At 45.9% G+C, this 21,309-nt stretch overlaps 1 protein-coding gene across 2 annotated transcripts in view; it reads left to right on the top strand.

The window, feature by feature from the left end:
- Aagab (alpha and gamma adaptin binding protein) overlaps positions 1–21,309 on the top strand; it is a 42,049-nt gene that overhangs the window by 9,718 nt on the left and 11,022 nt on the right. For both annotated transcript variants that reach the window (XM_041679852.1, XM_041679851.1), the window contains exons 2-5: positions 4,356–4,546; positions 4,671–4,767; positions 5,032–5,121; positions 8,913–8,996. In XM_041679852.1, coding sequence (XP_041535786.1) covers positions 4,356–4,546; positions 4,671–4,767; positions 5,032–5,121; positions 8,913–8,996 — 462 coding nt within the window. The remainder of the gene's footprint in view (positions 1–4,355; positions 4,547–4,670; positions 4,768–5,031; positions 5,122–8,912; positions 8,997–21,309) is intronic.

The following is a 21,309-nucleotide window of genomic DNA, read 5'->3' as shown; positions in this document are numbered from 1 at the left end:
GAAAAGAAAAGAGGCCCCAGAGCATCCTGAAGAAGGAGATGCTTTCCTTACAGGACTGCCTGTGGCTCCAACTGCAGTCTGGAATCACCGATAGAGAACACTGGGTTGGAATTGGGGGAATGAGCGTGTTTTTGAAAATAGGTATTATTTTTATATGTATGGTGTTCTGTCTGTCTGTACATCTGTGAACTCCATTTGTGCCTGGGGCCTGTGGAGTTCCAGGCGGTTGTGAGGCACTGTGGATGCTGGGAACTGAATGCGGGTTCTCCTCACAGCAGCTAGTCCTCTGAGGCTCTGAGCCCTCCCTGTAGCCCCAGGAGAGAGCGTTCACCTTGGGCCGCCTCTGTGTTCACTCCTGCACGTCCTCTGTGTTCACTCCTGCACCGTCTTGCACATTTCAGCCTTGAAACCACAGAGGAATTTTGTCTCTATTTGAAGCGGTATGACTCAGGTCCTTCTGGCCAAGCTCTTGCTAGCACTGGGATGCGGGGCTATGGCAGCTCAGTTTCCTGTGGTCTCTTCTGCTTCCTTCGTGCTGGCTGCACCCAGAGAAGGAAGAGAAACTTTGGGTCAGCAGGAGAGAGGAGACCGTGAAAGACTCTTGGGGCTGGAGTGGAGATGGCTAGAAAGGCAGCTTCAGTTTGCAGAAGAATAAGAACAAGTTGAGGATGTGCTTCTCTAGCTTGCACTAGGCCCTGGGGTCCATCCCTAACACCTCATAAACCAGATGCACGCCACACCCTGTAACCAACACTAGGGAGACGGAGGCAGGAGGATCAGAAGTTCAAGAAAACTCAGCATTCTCAGAATAATACTGGTTTCTGGAACGGTTGTCCTGATTCGTAAGTGTGATTTGGCCATTAGGTCTGTTGGTATTCAGTGCTCTCATTCTGCCGCTGAAGGAGGCATGGCTGATTGCAGGCACAGCAGTGCTGTGTCATCGTTGGGATGCATTTGTTTTGTTGTTTTGGGCCAAGAGTAGCTAGATATAGAGGTCAGATGTTTGTGTGCACACACGTGCCTGTAAATGGTATGCGTGGTGTTTGGAGAATAATCCTTGAACTTCATTCTGCTTCCTAATCTGCCAAAAAGAGGCTCCCCTCTTACTGGTTCTGAAGCACGGCCTTACTGTGTTCCCTCTCCTTTGATTGCTTGCCAAACTGGCTTACTCTCCTAGGTGATGGCGCACAGCCCAGGCAGAGGATGACAGGTGTTGGGTCACTCCGCTGACCATGATGCACACAGCCTTTGTCACTTTCTTTAATCTTTCTTTTCACCACCTCTTCTGGGGCCATAGGGAAAATAAGCCACCTAAGTGAGAAAGTCCCCGGGGGCTGACAGTGGCTGGAGACTCCCTGCCTGCTGAAGAACCAGTTCTCAGATAAGGCCTGCTGTTTGTACTTGCACGGGTACCTGTGTGGGGGTGGCAGTGGGTTGGATTTGCTGCTGAACCTGGACTGGTGTGTTAACGTCTTACATGAAGGCTTCACAGATGAACTATTTCAAGGTGTGAATCTAAGTGTGTAATAACAGACCTGGCAACCAATCACCTCATTTGTCTCTTAAAAAGTTACGTATTACAGCTCCACCAGGTGGCCGCTAGCAGCATGGATGAGAGTTGGAGGGCGAAGCTGCTCTGAGAAGTTATTTGCACATGTGTGGAGTTGAGGACATCCGCATGAGGTATAATGAAAGGCAAAGAAGGGAGAGTGTTTTGGGCCATGCAAACAAAGCAGACCCTCAGAACTCTGGTGCACCTTTGGCATAGATACTCAGATGCCGTGAGCAGTTTGTAAATGGCTTCGCAGAATGGTCCCCTTGTTTTGCTGTTCCTTTTTGGTCCCGGGGGGGGGGGGGGGGCAGTGAATCTTTAGGTGTAAGGGTGTGCTGTCTTGTGGTCATACTCCAGAGTGGCATAGATTTGTGCCCAGGTGGCAAGTGTCAGCATTTTGAGGAAGCAGGAGACATAATCTGGCTTCAGCTTCAGTTTCTGCTTCCACACATAGTCTCTTTTTCCACACTGACATTGATGATAGGAGCTGGAATCACACAGTTTTCATCTTCTTCCCCTTGTTCTGCCTTGGCACAGATGTGATAACAAAGTCCTTACCCACTTTTCTGGGCAGTCTGACTAGATGTGACGTGCTAGAAACAGTCAGCGCTGCTAAGTAGAGTGGGCTGTTCTTGTTTGAGGCAGTTCGAAGAATAAAGCAGAACCCAGGCAGCTACCAAAACATCAGAAAGTAACATCCTGGCTTTTTGATTCTATTCCCATCCAAGTTTAGCAAAAACAGAAAGAAATAGTCTCCCATTTGTTTTTATTTGCTTACCTTAAAAAACCTTATTAAGATACAGTCTGTGCAGCATAGTTTACCCATCTAAATGTACACCAGCTGGTGTTTCTTCATATGTGCAGCCCCATAGTCGGTCCAGATGGTCATGGTCACAGTTAGCATGTACTTGCAATGTAATTGATTGTATTTTTTCATTGAAAAAGTGTAGGCCCAGGTAGATGCCAGCTCTTAAGTATGGTACTTAGAAGATAGCGGCAAGTGGTGGGACTTAGTCCCCTTGATTCTCCTCTGCCTCTTCACAGTGCTGCCTTCTGTACTTCTCCTTTAAAAGCTAGCCAGTTCATTGTTTTTAATTAGCCAAGAATGAGGACCGATTTCATGTTGGCTCCTTCTACCCTTTCAAAGTCTGTTTCTGTGTTTGCACTGTCTCCTGGCGAGGGTCGCCTGCCTCCCTGTATGCTATTGACATAATGGGTTCTGTTGGCTGGGTGATAGGAAGCTTGAGAAACATGGCTGCTCTCAGCTTAGAGTGTCAACTTGGACTGTGAGGGAGACTTGGATCTAGGAGTTGTTTGTTTGTGTTCTCTATGAGACATTGTTGTGAAATGAAGTCTTTAATAGTTCACTGTCCTTGCTGCATGCCCACCTGAGCTGCCATAGTGCACTGTAAGGGACATTGTAGCTGGTTGTTATGGGATTAACACTACGTAAAGGATTATCACAGAAAACAGAAGTGAAGCAGAATTGCCAGTTTCTTAAAGAGGTAAAGGACCCGTTTTTATGGGTACAGATTTTTCCTTTAAGAGTAATGACTCTGATTTGGGCGAAAATGTCAAGAAGGGCTGGAGAGATGCCTCGGTGTGTAGAGCACTTGCTGAGCAAGCACAAGGAGTGCTGAGCGTGAGGAACCGTGCCAGGCGTGGTTGCGAGTGCCCCTGGAACCCCTGGAGAATCCCAGGCCTCCTGGATACGAGCTTGGCTCAAGGTTTGATGAAAGACCCTGTCTCGAGGGAATAAGGTAGAGAGCGATAGGACAAAGCACCTGATGTCCTCCTCTGGCCTCTGTGCATGTGCACAGGCTTGCACAGATGCACACACTTGTGCACATGTACCCCTCTCATTGTCCACCTCTGAATGAAGTGAAGGTGGTAGGGATGGTGTAGGAGCTGGGAGCTTGGGTGAGAACAATTCCAGTCGCCTCTTCTGTTTCTAAATGCTGTATGGTGCTGGGACTCAGAGTGTTCCCACGGCTGCATGACCAGAGCTCTGGGTTCGCCCACTGATTCATCTTCTGCAGTGAAAGCTTCCTACCTGCATGGCACATAAATTTTTGAGAGCTTAAAAAAAATAATGGGAAGCATTTAATTTGTTTTGATACGATTTTAAATTTGCCAGAGGTGTCTCTGTGAAATAAGGATTTGGGTTGGTGTTCAAAGACTGAACAAGAATGGATATAAATAGAATTGGGGCCATTTATCAGTATCTATTATTTTGTTTCATTAACTGAATTAATGTCTAAGCATTTAGCCCAAGGAATATATGCAGCTCTATTTTATTAATGGCTTAGCCTTAATCCGCTCATCCTCTTAGCACGCAGTAAGTGTAAAGTAGTTAGGAATTCTTGTAGTCATCTCCTTCCCATGGAGGACTAACGTAATAAAATGAACATACCCTCATTCTTTCTCTACTCTTGGCTCTTTTCTGGATATTTATCAAAGTACTCACCATCCCGCCGGCTGTTGTTTAATCTAGAGCTAATAAATTTTGTCTTCTGATAAGGAATATAGCCCAGTGGTACAGCACTTAACAAGTATTGAGAAGTCCTGGGTTTAATCCCCAAGATTGCAAAAGAAAAAAAAATGCTGATTAGTTAAATAACGTCACCATTTTTTTTTTAATGATTAGAGAAGAACAATCTCCTAATAAATTCTGGGCTCTTTGGACTCCTTGTATAAAGGGAAGCAGCTGAGGCTCCAGGTTAATCTGGTCATCTCACTGAACAAACTGACCAGTGTACATTGGTTTAGTGCCTTCCCTGGTGATACTGTGCTGTTTGTTCAGATATCCTAGGAAGAGAGGATGCTGTTGTGGAAGCAGCTTCCAGCGAGGCCGTGAGGTTCTACCCCTGGACCATCGATAACAAGTACTATTCAGCAGAGGTCAATCTGTGTGTGGTGCCAAGCAAGTTCCTGGTCACTGCCGAGATCGCTGAGTCAGTCCAGGCGTTCGTGGTTTACTTTGACAGCACACAGGTAAGCTCTTGTTTCCAGTGGGGCCTTCACCAGCCAGACTTTGTCCTGTGCTTTCTTTCTCTCCCCTACGTTCTCTGAGTTCCTCAATGTGTCTTTTAATTTTTGCTTGTGTCTGCCCCTGTAGAAATCGGGTCTTGACAGTGTCTCCTCATGGCTTCCCCTGACAGAGGCATGGTTACCCGAGGTGATGATCCTGGTCTGTGATAGAGTCTGTGAAGACGGTAAGGGTCTCCGACACGTGCCCTTTAGTGAAGACAGGGTACTCCGTGTCCTCAGCTCATCTTGTTACGCTGTGAAAATCCTACAAGATTTATGTTGTTTTCAGTATCCTTTGAGGCTGAGATCATTGTGTCTATGTAGCTTAATTCTAGATGCCTGTAGAATGACATTGACATCCGGGGGAAACACTGAGGCCAAAGGAGAGTGTTGAAGGTTCTTGGTGTTTTATGATAGTTTTACTTAGATGCTTTTACGTGTTGTTTTAGGAGTAAACCGGCAGAAGGCTCAAGAGTGGTGCATCAAACATGGCTTTGAGCTGGTAGAGCTCAGCCCCGAGGAGCTGCCTGAGGAGGATGGTGAGTGGTGGTGTCTACAGGAAGCTGGCTTTGGGTTGAAGTCTAAGGGATTGTTCCAGCCTAGGGTAGGGGGATCACAGCAAGAGCCCAGAAATGCTAATGTCGCCAGCTGTTTAAAGACTTTGAGCAAAACCAATAGTGCCCCACCAGCACTTCCATAGATTGCCTGATTTCACCATCGCTTTAGAACTTTTGAAAATCCATGTGTGTACTTAAACAGATAAAAGTAAGAGATCACTGTTGAAAACCATTGCCATTCCCCTGTCCTTCATCTCCTGCCAGCCAAGGATAGTGAGACCTGTGTTTGTGGAGTTTATGTTCCTTCTTTTTCTTTTGAATTCATAGTAAGCTAAGGCAGAATTCCCAGAAACCTCAGGAGGCATGCCAGACCTATTGATACCCAAGCCAAAAATAAACCAGGGCCTCCTGCTCCCCTCCCCCAAGGCAGCTGTGCATTGCCTTCTGCTGCTTCTGCAACCGTCTGGGCCTTCAGTTTCTTTTCTTTCTTTCTTTTTTTGGTAAGATTTATTTTTTATTTTATGTGTTTAAATGTTAGTCTACATGTATGTCTGTGTACCACATTCATGCCTGGTGCCTTAGGCTGGAAGAAGGCATCAGATCCCCTGAAACTGGAGTTACAGATGGTTGTGAGCTGCCGTGTAGATGCTAGGAAACGAATTCCAGTACTCTGGAAGAACAGCCAGTGTTCTTAATTGCTGACCCACCTTTCCATTAAAAAAGAAAGGAAAGGAAGGAGAGAGAAAATTGTTACTTTTACAGTTTTATTTATGTTTATGTGTCAGTGTGTTTCCAAGGTCACAAGAGAGCAATCATCCCTTGGAACTGCACTTCCAGACAGTTGTTAGACACCTGAAGTGGGTGCTGGAAACTGAACCTGGGCCCCGGGCCAGAGTAGCCAGTGCTCTTAGCCACTGAGCTCTCTCTCCAGTCTTCATCTTCTCTCTTTCCAAGTACACCTGTATGAACTCGACCCAGCTGGGGCAGACTTTGGCCTACAAGAATCTACGTTCACAAGTAATTGAGTTTCCTAAATGAAATGTCCCCAGACCAAGAAGGAATGTGGTGTTCCCTAGATGGGGATATTCCTGTGTATGGTTCGGGGAGCACTTGGCACCCTGACTTTAATGTATCAGACTCTTCATGGGAAAGAAGTCGAAAAGGTACTGGACTTGAAGAGACCTGGTGGAAGGAGCCTGTAGAAGATACAGGCTGTCCCAGGAGACATTCCAGGCAAGGAAACCGTGTGGATAGAAGTCCTAGGTAGAACAGGGTGAGGATGAACTAGGGAAGGAGGTCTTCATTCCTACACTCCATAAAGAATACCAAAGGTTGGCAAGTGAAATAGTCCCTTCCATACTTTCTAAGTTCCCTAAAACTTGTGCCCAACTCGGTGTATATGAACATGTATAATTTCTTACTTCTCATCTTCTTTTCTTCATATTGTCCTTGGAGTCAACTTTGACTATTGTAATCTTGGAATTTGCTCCTTTCTACCAGGGAATTGCTCTGCAGACAGTACCCATGTTTGATTTGTGTGTGTGTGTGTGTGTGTGTGTGCGCGCGTGTGCGCGCACACGCACGCACAGCACACCTATGGAGGTTGGACATTAACTTCTTGGGAGCAGGTTCTTTTCCCACAGTGGACTCAGGGTGGGGATTGCGGTCATCAGGCTCACAGCAAGCCCCGACACCTGCAGCGCCACCTCACCAACTCTTAATTCAGTATAGTCTTAAAACAGATTTTTCTGAGACGTGTCATCTTAGAGCAAGGTAATAAAAACTGCCTTGAATTTTTAAATACAAACTGCTTCAAAGCCACATTTCTTCATCCTTCATTCGTGGGTACTTTGCGCGCACCCATTGTTTTATCACGTCTTCTCACTGTTGCTAGCTCTCCGTTTAATTCTGTTTTGTCTTAAGTATGAGTAATTCTTTCAAGAACTGCATCCTCTGTAGTTAAGATGAACATGGCATTTTGTCCTCATCCAGATAGCAATGGGATACACTTACCGTCATTGAGTATTTCCAGTATTATCCTCAGTTAGTGCTGCCAGGTCGGTAGATGCAATTCTTCAGATGATTCATTGGCCATGAAATACTGTCGGCTGTCACTCAGGCACTGTCAGGCAGCAGCATGATGAACTCAGGAAGGCATGGTTCCTGCTTGCCTGAGCTTCCAGTGTAAAGGGGGAATACACCAGTGAGTTCCCAGTACCACCATCATGCCTCCAAGAGAGGTCATCAGAGTGCTGCTGTCCCCGCTGCTCTCAGAGGCTAGTGTAAGAGCGCTGCCCTTGACCAGGTAGTAAGTGGTCAGTAATTGACAGAGCCTGGGGTCAAGTTCAGAGCTTCTGATGTCAAACTCTCTTCTTCCTATTTAACCCAGACTAGGCTAGACCACTAGACAGGAGCTCTGTGAACTCTGCTCGCTCTGACCCACCACAGGTAAATTGTTTCTTTCATCACTTTCCACCTGAAGTCTGAAGCACCTGTGCTTACTGGACACAGTGATGCCTGGACTGTAGTGAGAAACTGCATTCCTGGCTGCTGCTGTTAGGGAGGCCACACTGTAGAAGCTGCATTTCTGGCTGCTGGAGAGTAAGACTGCACTGTAGAAGCTGCATTCCTGGCTGCTGGAGAGTAAGGCCGCACTGTAGAAGCTGCATTCCTGGCTGCTGGAGAGTAAGGCCGCACCGTTTTAAGTAGACCACCAATCCTAGAGACAGGGTGGTGTGAACTCTCAAGCAGTTGCTGCTTGTCCTTTTGGTCATGTTGTGGTACTGGACTAGGAGCCTGAACTTTGCTTCAAACCTCAGGCAAACATTCTGCTTGAGAATCTCCCAGCCTTCTTTTTACTTTCTCTTTTGATACAAAGTTCCACTGAGTTGCCAAGTTGAGCTTCAGCTTCTGTTGCCCAGACTAGCCTCCAATATGAGAACAGCCTTCAAGTAGCTAGAGTTAACAGGCTTCCTGAGGCTGCTACCAGTCCCAGCTGAACTTTGACTCCTAGCGTTTTTCTCTGATGAAGAGCTAATAGGTAACAGGTGATAACAGTCTGCGGCAGAAGACAGCATCGTCTTACACAGAGAGTTGCTTTGTGGCACACAGAGAGGTCTTCCTCCCAGGGATCAAACTCAAGTCACTAGGCTTGTTCACACACAAGTGCTTTTCCCCATGAGCCATCTTACTAGCCCCTGGAAATTCATCCTGTATAGCTAGCCAAGATGAGAGAATTTTTTTCATTTTTTGAAGATTTACTGTTTTAAAGTGTGTGCAGGAAGGTGCATCCCTGGGGCTGGAGTTACAGGCAGTTGTGAGCCTGCTACCATTGCAGTTCTCTGGGGCTGGACTCCAGGGATGGTGAGCCACCAAACATGGACTCTAGAAATTAAACTTCTATAGGGGCAGCAAGTACTCTTACCACTGAACCGTCTCTCCAACCCCAAGATTAGTGTCTTTAATGCTACACTGTGGTTGTTTAATAAGAGCTTGCGTTTTCTGGAGATTGTGAGTGGATTCTCTGGGTGAAGAGATGGAGACAGCTTGATCACACAGTGCTCTTCTGTTGTGACTGTTCGTATCAGGAGCTCGGAGCTCTGTATTGCTTTATTCATTTCCTTCTGTACACAGCACATTAGGAAGCAACAGCCAAGTAAACAAGATGACTAAACCCGGTTATTTAAAAGTATGCCTTTGGGACTTATAGGCCTGTATATGAATGTGTGGTTTATCTGGATATATAGAGACCTGTGTGCTTCTCTCCCTGGCAGATGACTTCCCTGAATCCACAGGTGTAAAGCGGATTGTACAAGCGTTGAATGCCAATGTCTGGTCCAATGTTGTGATGAAGAATGGTGAGTAACTGGATGTTGTCGTTTTTACTAAGTAACAAGTTTTAAATTATCTGAATCTATGTGGAACTGTAGGATTCTGTGAAATTTTTGTTCTCATTCTCAAGTTTTCAGTTGAAGGAAGAGCCAGAAGTAACAAGCTGGGACTGTGTAGTGTGCTGAATAGGTGTTTCAGCAAGCGTGTAAATGTTACAGTATGCCTCACATTGTCCTGGCTTTAAGAACAACCTAAGTTTTTAAGGTATGATCTTTACCATTGAGGTGCTTCCCATCTACTATGCGATCCTTTTTAGTGCTCTCCGTCCTGCCCTTTCTAGGCATTTTATGGTAATGGAGTTTGTGTGTACTTTTCACGTGCTGGGTGTGCAGGCAAGGGGTACGATGAACACAGACTCAGAGACATGACTGCTGCATTAGTCCTGATGTAGAGAGAACTTCCAGAAGAGCATGGGTTCCCGTACCATTCTTCATGGGATGGGAAAGATTGAAAGGGGAGAATGCTCAGCTGGAGGACACATGGTTCCAAGAACAAGGATTTTATGTCATAAAGACCCTGGGAGAGTCTCACTTAGCAGTGGACGCTCCCGTGAATGTTGGAACATGAGGCAAGGAGATGTGGGCTTTCTTCTTTTTTTTTTAAATTCTTTTTTGTTTGTTTGTATTTATTTATCTATTTATTTATTTGTGGGCTTTCTTCTGTAACAAGTGTGAGACCCTGGAGGTGGGGTCTCTGCAGGGCTGACATTAGTGATGTGTTGGAGGTAGAAGCAGAGTCTGAGGTTAGGGAAACCTGAGCTGATACAGTCTCCTGGGGGTGAGTGTCGGCCCTGAGTGTTGTGATGGCGGCTGTGGGGGTGGAAGCCTGGGTATGGCATGCAGTCTGTAGCTGGTTGGAACCTGCTCTTGGAGCCTGCATTAGCTTTCTCAGCCTTTGGGAACAAGCTCACAGACTCGATGGCTTAGGACAGTGGGAATTTACTGCCTCACAGTTATAGAAAAAGCTCACAAGTCCTACCTTGAGGTGCCAAGGCCACCTCCCTCCAAAGGTGCTGGAGGAGTGCCCCAGGCCTTGATCTTGGCTTCTGTGAGTTCTTCAGTGTGACACTCTACGTCTAATCTTCCCATGGTTTCTCCCTGTGTATATGACTTTGTACATATCTCTTCTAAGGCCAGCAGTGATACTAAATTAGGGCCCGCCCTATGGTCATGTGACCCATTTTAACTTCCCTGTTTCCAAATAGAAGTGCATTTTGCTGTATTAGATGTTAGGACTTAACTTTGAGGTTTGGGGAGCTGCAATTCAAGTCTAGCGTGTAGTGCCTTAAAACATGTGCGGGGTTGGGTGAAACTCCACAGAGGGAGTGAGAAAAGCAACATTTACAGCAGTTGTAGTCTGTCTTCCCTGAGGTGAAGGGCGAGTGGGTGGCCAGCTTGGTGGGTGCAGAGTGCTTCATCCCAGCAGTTAGTTGACACTGAGGATTAAGTATGGTTGGCACCCTGATGTCTGATCTACCCCTTGTGCTTGGCAAAGCCCCTTCTTGATGATAAGGCAGTTTCCTCTCTCCTGTCTTTTCCTGTCTCCTTCATCCTCCCCACTTGCATGTTAGGAGGGCTCTGGCCTGTCTGATGGGGCCTTTCCTTCTGTTCACACATCCATTGCTCCGTCACTTCTCTGTTGAGCATTTTTTAGTAAGCTACTGCTTTAGACTGTGTACAGTATAAAACTAACTTTTAGATATGGTCCATAAACTAGATCAATTTAGAATAAAGTTCTCTTCTGTACTGCCTGTTAGAAATTTCTTGAAATAGCTAGAAATTTAGTGAAGCTTTTTTGGCTTAAATCATTCTTTGAAAACTCTGACCCCCCATTTCATGCATTAAAGAAATGTTGGCTTATAATTCACATTTATAGCTGTGCAGCCAGACTGTAGCTATGGCCTCCGTGTCCTTGGAGTTAACAAACCACAGATTGGAAATGGTTAGGAGGAACATGGCTGTCTGAATACACACACACACACACACACACACACACACACACACATTCTTTTTCTTGTCACTGTTCCCTAAACAGCAGTGTAAGAGGGAACCCCCTAGTAGTTATATGGTGTTAGCGGCCGCAGGCAATGAAGAGAGGGGAAGGAGCATGGAGGGATGTCGAGCTCGTGCCAGTTCTGTAACATTCTATAGCAGGCACTGGTTCTGGTATTAGGGAGAGTCTGAATATGTAATCCTCAAGATGCGCTGAACAATTTTGCTTCTGTCCTGGTTGTTTTTTGTCAGCTTGACCCAAGCCAGGGTCATCTAAAAGGGTATTCCCATGTTCTCTGTGAGAACATTTGGCCCATGAGCAAGCCTGCAGGGCATTTTTTGTTTTGTTTGGTGGTTGATGTGGGAGGGCCCAGCTAATTGTGGGTGGGGCCACCCCTGGGCAGGTGGGCCTGGGTTCTATAAGAAAGTAGGCTGAGCAAGCCATGGAGAACAAAAAGTAAACAGTGTTCCTCCACGGTCTCTGCATCCGTTCCTGTCTTGAGTTTCTGCTCCGTCTTTCCTCAGCTACAACTGTAAGCTGAACTAAACCCCTTCCTCTCCAGTAGATTTGGGGTTAGCATTTATCACAGCAGTGGAGAGCAGCTAGGACAGTTTCTTTGTGTGGAAATATTTCCAGTGCCAGTCTGTGTGCACATTGCAACAGTATTCTTAGGTGTGAAGAAGCAAGGAGGCTCATTGTGGGCTTGCATGGCTCTTTGCCCTGAAGTGTCTGCCTGCCTGCCTCCCTCCCTTCCTTACTTTTTCCTCTACGATCCTGGGACACTGATGTGCTTTTAGCTAAAACCCCAGATTTTGGCATTAGCTTGTTTTCACGTTAAGAGGACGCAGGTCTGTGTTCTGAAGGAAATAAACTCTCTCCTCCTAGGAGAAGCATGCAGTGTGGAAGTCCAGGGCTGAGGAAGTAGAGAACATTCTCACAGAGCCTCCAAACTGTCCCAAAAGAGACAGCTCTGTGTAACCGTATGGTGGGCCATAGTATCCTTCCAGGGCAACCTGCCTTCTCTGCCCATGAGAACCTTCAGCCTTTCTGATGTGAATGGCAGCAAGCTTCATCTTCCTCAGCAGCCACTGCCTGTGTATATATGCAGGTGTGTGTATGTGTGCAAGATGGGGTATCCATGTGTGGAGACCAGGGGTCAACCTTGGATATTGTTCCTCAGGAGCCATTCACCTTGTATTTTGAGACAAAATCTCTCACTGGGACCAGGGCCTCTTCTGCCTTAGCCTGTGAGACCGAGACCGACCAGTCTCTAGATCAGCGCGAGGATTACAGACACGTGCCTCCGCCCTCCTGGGTGGAGGGACACGCTCTGGGCCTCCCGTTTCCACTGTAGGCACCTCACTGGCTAAGCTATCTACCCAGTCACACAGAAGGCTCTATGAAAGTCTAAAGTTAGGCATAGGAGAAGGGCCCATCCATGGTCCATCGTGGGTGGGAGAGGGTTTATGAAGCCCCACCTACCTTAGGAGCTATTGGCAGTTAATGGTTGCTGGGAAGGGAGTCATTTTCTTCTGTGATGTAACTGCTGTTAAAGTTGCCCAGTAAATAACCTCTCATGCTTGCAGCCCTAATTAAACCCTGTGAGTCACAAAAGAAGCCACAAAACAACAACAGAAAACCTCAAATCAACCATGAAAATAGGAAAGAGACCTGTCGGGAAGAAGATTGGCTCAGGAGAGTGGGAAAGGGTGAGGAAGGGTAATGAAGAAGGAATGAAAATGACCAAAATACATTATATGCACATGTGAACATATCAAAAATGACAAGATTGAGAAAGTTGTGCTTAAGTTACCATATGCCCAAGTTGGTACACTCTTAGGTATACTCAATAGAGCTGAAAAATGTGTCCATGCATAACATCATTATTAGTGCTCATAGCAGTGTTATCCATAACAGCCCAAAGGTGGAGCCAACTCAGAAAACAGTGGTAAGGTCATACAGTGGACTATTACTCAGCTCTAAAGAGGTGTGTGCAGGCTACCCCAGGGCTAACTCACCACTCGGCCGCCATGCTCAGGGCTTTTATGTCATTGTGCTTTGATGAGATGTCCAGGGCAGTAAATCCATAGAGACAGAGTATGGGTTGTGGTTCCCACAGACTGAAGAACTTTTAGGAGATGGAATTTCCTTATCAGAACATGATAAAAGTGTTTTGAATTCAGTGATGATTATTGTACAGTTTAAAGCACTGAATTCTATACTGTAAAGAGGGTGACTTTGATATCTGAAAGTTAGCTCTCAATAAAAAGGAAGCAATATCACGAATGTTCATATCCACGAGATAGATTGTGCCGATTATCCTATTTAATTTCACAGTATCCAGTGTGAGTTAGGCTCAGAGGTCAACAAGTGTCACATTCGTTACCAGGCTGTACTAAGACTGCCCTCCTAGACTTTGTGACTGGTTTGAGGGGAGATTTGACTTCCAGGATCCCTTTATGCTTTAAACTCTGTGCACTTAACTCATTATGTTTATGAAGTATTACATTTTAAGGAAGTTTCCTTCATATTTCTTGTTCTCTTGACAGTTTTCTCAGGTGACAGTTTCCAGTCTTAAGTAAGTGTAGGAGGAGGTACATGTATTTGCAATGTCTTCAGAGTCCTGAAGAGGGTGCTGGATCCCCTCTTTGGAATTGGAGTTACAGGCATTTCCATGTGAGCTGCCTGACTTGAGTTCTGGGAACCAACTCAGGGTCCTCTGAAACAGGAGCAGGCGGTTTGCTTTTAACCCATGAGCCAGCTCCCCAGCCTTGGGCTAGGTTTTTGATCTGTAGGATGAAGTTGGTCTTCATCCGTGGCTTCCAGTGTTTGCTGCACTTTGGGAGCTTTTGAAGCCTGTGCTTTCTGGGCTGCATCCAGATCATTTCTATCTACTAGGAAGGAGGGACGTGGTGGGGAGGCGGCAGCTGCGCTCTTCAGGGCCACGGGGACTCAGTTGTGTAGGCATGGTGAGACCTGCTGGCTCAGAACAGTCAGCTAGTTCGGACATGTAAGAGTGTGCTTAGTGGGGGAGGTGAATCGGACATTTCGGAAGCTGTGCTAGCCTCTGCTTTTGCAGCAAGGACCTGCATTCTCACATTCCTGAAACCTGACTTGCAGAGCAGCAGGAAGAAAGACAAGACAGGGCCAGTACCTGTTCACCTTAGAAAAGGTGACAGTAGTGAGTACTCCCCTCCATCCTCCTTCATACCTGGATCTTGTGTGGTTAGTATAGCACAAGGGACACCTGTGCTCCTTGGCACCTGTCGTCTTTATAAGTGTGTTCTTCAGACTCCACAGTTGGCTGGCTGAGTTGTCTTCTGTTGGCTGCCAGTCTCTTCTTGGCCTAGAGTTTGAAGTTCACTCGGGAATTACCTGCTGAGCACATACTGTGTTTAGGCCCTGTGGTTGGTATACACTGCTGAGCAGTCAGTATCCGCGCTGGGAGGCTCCCTGGGGGAGCAGTAGTCATAGGCAACAGGAGATTGGTAAGTTATATAGGGTGCTAGAAGATGATAGGCAGTGGGAAGTAAACAGAGAAGGGGATTAAGGTTTGGGGTAGACTGCAGTATACACAGGACGGTCGGGTTGGGTCTGCAGTATACACAGGACGGTCAGGTTAGGTCTGCAGTATACACAGGATGGTCAGGTTAGGTCCGCAGTATACACAGGACAGTCAGGTTAGGTCCGCAGTATACACAGGACAGTCAGGTTAGGTCCGCAGTATACACAGGACGGTTAGGTTGGGTCTGCAGTATACACAGGACGGTCAGGTTGGGTCCGCAGTATACACAGGACGGTCAGGTTGGGTCCGCAGTATACACAGGACGGTCAGGTTGGGTCCGCAGTATACACAGGACGGTCAGGTTGGGTCCGCAGTATACACAGGACGGTCAGGTTGGGTCTGCAGTATACACAGGACAGTCAGGTTGGGTCTGCAGTATACACAGGACGGTCAGGTTGGGTCCCTTGGTGGGTAAAGACTTGAGTCTGAGGGGCGTGACAGGGCATGTAGGGCCAGAGCGTGCCTGGTGCGTGTGAAGAACAGCTAGGTGCTTCCTGTGCACAGAGGGGATGATGGGAGAAGGGATGGAGGTCCTGGGTACTGAGGCTCTGCAGGCCATCTAGGTAACTGTGGCATCTACTCAGGTAAAACAGGGGCTACTCCAAGGCTTGGAATAAAGAAATGGTATGACCCAACTAAACGGTTCTCAACCTGGGGTTTATGGCCCCTTTGGCAAACCTCACTTTCCCAAAATATTTACATTATGATTCATAACAGTAACATAATTACAGTTATGAAGTAACAACGAAAATAATTTTATAGTTAGGGACTGAAAGAGGCTGCTATGTGATGGTGAAGGTCAGGAGAAAGCAGGAAAAGATACCACCTCTTCCAGGTGAGAGACGGGCGATTCTTGGCATCCTCAGTTGAGTGATTGTTAGTATCAGGCGCTGCACTCACCTCTGAAGGGGTTTTTGAGAACCGCTTAACTTAAGCTCTGTTACTGAGTAGGGGGTCAGATTGCCTCTCTCGACTACACTGGGCAGAAAATTCCCAGGAGCCTCTGAGCTTGTCTGTCAAATGATGCAGGAAGAGCACAGTGGCGTCCTTGCCAGATGATCACTCGCCCTTTTGTGGTGGAGTACTTTAACAGCCCAGAGCTGTGTGACACCACTCCACAAGCAATCAATTGCATAACAAAATCAAAGGCCTTAGCAGGTAGAGCATCTCTTTATGCTGGTCTGGCAAAGGCTCTATCTTTTACTCTATGCTATAATTCTGTACCAGTGGTAAAACATTTTTATCTGTCAATGATGTGTGTTCCCATGCCTTTACCCAGTACCAGCTTTCATTTGACCGCTCTCCTTCCTCGTCTTCCTATGAGGTGAAGAAAGTTTTTATGGAAGTAAGGTGCTGGGTGTGCAGACCCGTGCCTGTAAGCCCAGCACTGAAGAGACTTGGGCAGGAGGTCCCTGAGTGTGAAGCCAGTCTGACTGTGTAATGAGACGCTGCCTCAGAACAGGGTGAATAATTAAGGAGATGGGAAGAGTGGGGGTCGTCTAACACACAAAACCAAACAAGAAGATCACATGTCATTTCTTCTACATTATACATTCTCATGTATTGCAAGGGGGAGGCCGCTTGTTCGTCCCAGCCACCTGCTAGCTTACACCTGAAATAACCACACAGAAACTGTATTAATTTAAATACTACCAGGCCCATTCTCTCTAACTTCTTATTGGCTAACTCTTACATCTTGATTAAGCCCATTTCTATTAATCTATGTATCACCATGTGGCTGTGGCTTTCCAGCAAGATTCTAACCAGCGTCCCTCTGAGGCAGCGGATCCATGGCTTCTCCTAACTCTGCTTTCTTCCTCCCAGCATTCAGTTCTGTTTTCTCTACCTACCTAAGCTCCACCCTATCAACTAGGCCAAGGCAATTTCTTTATTCATTAACCAATGAAAGCAACACACAAACAGAAGGACCTCCTATACCACTCATACAAACACAGAAAAAAAAGAAACATCATTGATTCATTAAATTTCCTGTGTATATGTGCACGTGTGAGTAAGCATGTAGTTTAATAAAGCTAATATAGAGGTTAAGCACAAAGTTAAAAGAAAGATGCTTAAGAAGAAACCAAGATGCACCCAAGAACATGCATGGTTGTGGGTTTGTTAAAGAATTGTAATGCCCTCATAAGTTTGTTGTAGGGTTCTTTTGGTGCATGTGTATGTGTTCACAGATGGGGCCTTATGTACTTGTGTGAGCTTGTGAAGGCATCAGTATCTTATTTGTATCTCACTTTCTACTTTAGATTTTGAGGCAGGGTCTCTCACCACTGAATTTGGAGCACACTATTTTGGCTGCTTTGATTAGCCAGCTCTCAGGGTATCCCCATCACTGCCTCCTACATGCTGAATTTACCAATGGGTCACCATGCCTACCTGACTTTTATGTGGGCCTTGGGTATTGAACTCGGGTCCTCACACTTTTTGGCAAGGACTTTATCCCATTGAGCCATCTCTTTTGTACTTGTCCTTGTGTTTTATAGAATGTAAGGGAAATTGCTTTCTCTGACACAATTTTGTGTGTGTGAATTAGCCAGAGCAGGGCATTGAAATCTCCGTGTATACATTTGGTATGGCTTCTTCCTTTTACAGGAAAGAGGCTTTGGGCAGGAGAGGTGACGTGTCCGTACTCACACAGTGAATTAGCTAAGATGGGACAGGACCACAGGTTCTCCTGAGCAGTAATGCTGTTTCCATCATGCTGTGATAGTTCAGTTGGTTATTATTAGTTCACTAGAGAGCTGAGCACAGAGAGATTAAGTAAGTGACTTGGGCTGCATGGGAACCATTGGCAGAGCCAGGTGAGTTGTTTGCCACAAGTTGTCTCAGCCTGGGTGCTCTGTTGTGAGTAAGATTTTAATGAGACTGACTGGAGGTAATGATTATATCTGAGGTTTGGGGTTTCTTTTGCTTATTGCTTTTAAATCCTATATAATCTGTATACCATGATGTTAGTCCTAACCCATTGTCCCTGAACTTAGTCCAAAGAAAGTACAGCAAAGCTTCCAGCTAGCTAGTACAGCAAATGGTGATGAATTACCTTGAGTGGGAGACAGCATATTGTCATTATATTATTTGCAGTCAAGGTGGATTAGCATACTTTTCAGTTTGAATTATGACTATGTATACCCCGTAGGTGTTCAGTTAATGTCTTTTAAAGCTTAATGGCATGTTTAAAAGCAAACATTAATTTAGATAGTTGCAGGCAAATCATTGTCGTCCTCCTTTGCTTAGCAGGGAGGTATGTCCTGAGAAGGACACCATCAGAGAAGTCATCATTGTACGATCATTGTGGGATGTGCTCACACAAACCCAGATGGAATAGGTCAGTCATGGGATGTGGCTTTAAGTGTAGCCTTAAGACTCAGTAAGAAGGTATAGAAGGCTGTTATTCATAGTTTTGCAATAAACTTTTCTTTTTTAAGTAGGAATAACAGAAGTAAAAACCAGAGTTATAAATGTATAAACCAGTGTTTGGTTAAAAGTGAGACCCCAGCCCTCTAACACCCCTATATCCAGAGTCTAGACCATAATATTGAGTTGGACTCCAATTCCCAGTCTGCCAATTGCTTGGACTCCAACTCCCAGCCCGCCAAGTGCTGACCCCTCCCCAAGGAGGTCAGGACCACTCCCACAGGGTGTTTAGGCTTGCACAGGAAAAAGGAACATGTGGTTTTGGTTTTGCGTGGGCTCCTCTCCCTGCCATGCTTTCTTGGCCCACCCGAGTGCCACATTTATTTAACACATTTTAATTTGTTCTAATCTGGTTTGATTGGAGTTCTTTGCATTGGCAGAGTGGCTTTTCTTAAGATTAAACCAAACAACCAATATCATTTCCAGGAGTATATGCTGTGCATAATTGTGTGTGATGTTCTTTCACCGAGGGGTAGTGCAGTGGACCTGTTTACACCAGGGGTCACTGTGACTTTGTTGTAACATATGACTAAGACGTTAATAGGCAACAGTCTTCTCCTCCTCTCTCAGTCATTGTTCTATTGCTGGGAAGAGATGCCATGACCAAGGCAACTCTTAGGAAAGAAAGCATTTAATTAGGGTCTTACTTACAGTTTCAGAGGTTTGGTCCATTGTCAGCGTAGCAGAAGCATGGCAGCATGCATGTGTGGTGCTGGAGACGTACCTGAGATTACATTCTGCTTCTCAGGCAGAGAGGACACTGGGCTGGCATGGGCTTTTGAAACCTCAAGGTCTACTCCCAGTGACATACTTCCTCCATGTATTGCAAGATCCAGTTGATCCAAATGTCATGCAGTATATGACTGTACTAGAAAGATGTGCAGATCTTCCTGGTAGACATGATTTACATACTGACTTCAATGCGGTTTCTGCTGTTGGCTCTGTCAGTGTCCTGTTTCATCAAATATAACATTCCCAGTGAGCTCACTACTGCTCCTAAAAGGATAAGCTTTGATGCTTGGGGGACAAAAACAAATTCCCACACTTTCATGTGTAAGACACAACTCTATGTGGCTCTCAACCAGAGGCAGCGTATCTGTTGCATTGAATTGCACTTGGGAGAAAACAGTGCCTAAAACACTGCTGATGGCAAGGAGCTACCATGAAGATGGCTGGAAGCACTGAGCACAAGGTCTGCCCAAGGGGAAATCCCCAGACTTCCAGGGAAGCCATAGTTTGCATTCATTATTAAAGACCTAACCACAAATGGTCCAAGAGATGAAGTGGGCGAGACCCACACTCGCCATGGAAGGCAGCTCTGGGGCTAATCGGGCCTCATCGGCTTGCTTACCCTTTCATTGCTGTCACACCTTACACTTCCTCAGTCTGAGCTTAGGCTGCCACCCAAGGAAAGGATGTAGATACAAATCTCAGCTCCTTGCTATGTCCCCCACGCTCCCGCCAGAGCCTGCTCTATGGCTTGAAAACCAGCCAGTTGGGTTTGACATTTATAGCTTGGTAATGCCCCTTTATTTTCACTATCACGAAAGTAGAAACTCTGGGTCACTGCCTCATGACAAATATGACAGATGTTTTAAGTCCCCACTCCCTCTCCTTGAGTTTCCTAATAGAGTGTCTTTCAGTTTGGTTCACTGGAAAGCCATGTAGCAAAGCTCTCTGCTTGAGGCAGTGCCTTGAACTTGAGTGGTACCTAAAAGAGTTAGATAGAAGTCTGGTACATTGTGCTCTTTTTTGACTTTATTGAGACTAACACTCATGGAGGAGAGTAGTAGTATACACAGAGTCTTTGATAGGTATCAATTTTATGTTACACATAAAATTGTTCCTGTCCCTGGTTTAATAAGCTGGACACTGGCAAGTTCTAAGGAGGGTTTTTTCTGCACTGATGACTTCTGGGTATTATATCAAGTGGCACCATGATAGGTGAAGAGAGGGACGGGAACCAGAGAAGTACTGTTAAACTAAACAAATGCTTGAGAGTTGTGACTCCACCCCAGTGGGCAGAATGCAGCTGGACTTGAGTAGTGGGCAACTATTGCATGCAGCAGTTCTCCCTTACCATTATAAATAAGGTGAATTGGTCATCTATTGCCCCCTCGTGTCCTGGGTAAATGATTCCATGGTGGAAGTTCCAGATTCCAGGTCAGGCTGACCTTTGTAATTGATGAATAGAACTAAAAAAAGAAATGAGTGCCCACAACACAAGGCCCCAGTTCTCACTTCTGCCTGAAGCTGTTCACTTGAGAAAGTGGATAGTTCATGCCTTTCATTTTTTAAAAGATTATCTGTCATCATTATTATTACTTCTAATATTAGCAACAGCTGCATAGCTCAGGATAGCCTTGAACTTGATGCTCTTGCCTCAGCCTCCCATGTGCTGAAATTACAGGCATGCATCACCACATCCAACTCTATATACATTTTTTTTTTTTTTGGTTTTTCGAGACAGGGTTTCTCTGTGGCTTTGGAGCCTGTCCTGGAACTAGCTCTGTAGACCAGGCTGGTCTCGAACTCACAGAGATCCGCCTGCCTCTGCCTCCCGAGTGCTGGGATTAAAGGCGTGCGCCACCATCGCCCGGCTTCTATATACATTTTTAAGAAGTGAAAAATGATATTAATTTAAAAACTTGAACCTAATATCACAGAAAAATTAACCATCAAATTAGTGAGAGGACGAATGGCCAATGAAGAGAGTTCTATACCTGTATAACCTTGGGCAACCAGCTTTATGTTCCTGCCAGTGTCCGGTCAGGGGCAACATCCACTGAAATGGATTTCATTAAATCTCATGAAGTTGAACTGGGCTCTAATTTTTAAACTTAACCTTGAGGAACACAAGATATGACCTGAGCACTCAGAGTGTCCCCTATCTATGAACGTCATGGTCAAAAAAGAAAACAATGAGTAAGTAACACATCCCATATATGTAGGAAGGATTGTGTTGTAAACGGAGGAGCGGAGGAAATGGTGAGCCTTCCAGGTATGGCCTTCAGGAGTGTCCACACACAAAGCAATGTAGGAGCTTGGCTCCACAGGTCTCCTTGAAGGCACTCTTCTTGACTGCTTTGCGTGTCCACTGCAGCTCTTTCCAAAATTGGTCACGAGCCATATAAGAAAGCCATCTCTTCATGATCTTCCTTGCTGTTTCCCTTATTTGGGTCTGAATGGCTGCTCCTGATTGCAGCTCCCCTTTGAGGATTGTCGGGTGTGTGCTCCAGGCTTCAGAGACAGGACTCAGCAGGGCCTGTGCTGTGACGAATGTTGAGCTCTCC

The sequence above is a fragment of the Microtus oregoni genome, unplaced genomic scaffold (genome assembly GCF_018167655.1).
Source record: "Microtus oregoni isolate MIOR12 unplaced genomic scaffold, Mior012 000032F_ref0000030, whole genome shotgun sequence".
In the NCBI taxonomy this organism is placed as follows: Eukaryota; Metazoa; Chordata; class Mammalia; order Rodentia; family Cricetidae; genus Microtus; species Microtus oregoni.
This window is presented reverse-complemented; position numbering and strand designations above follow the sequence as displayed.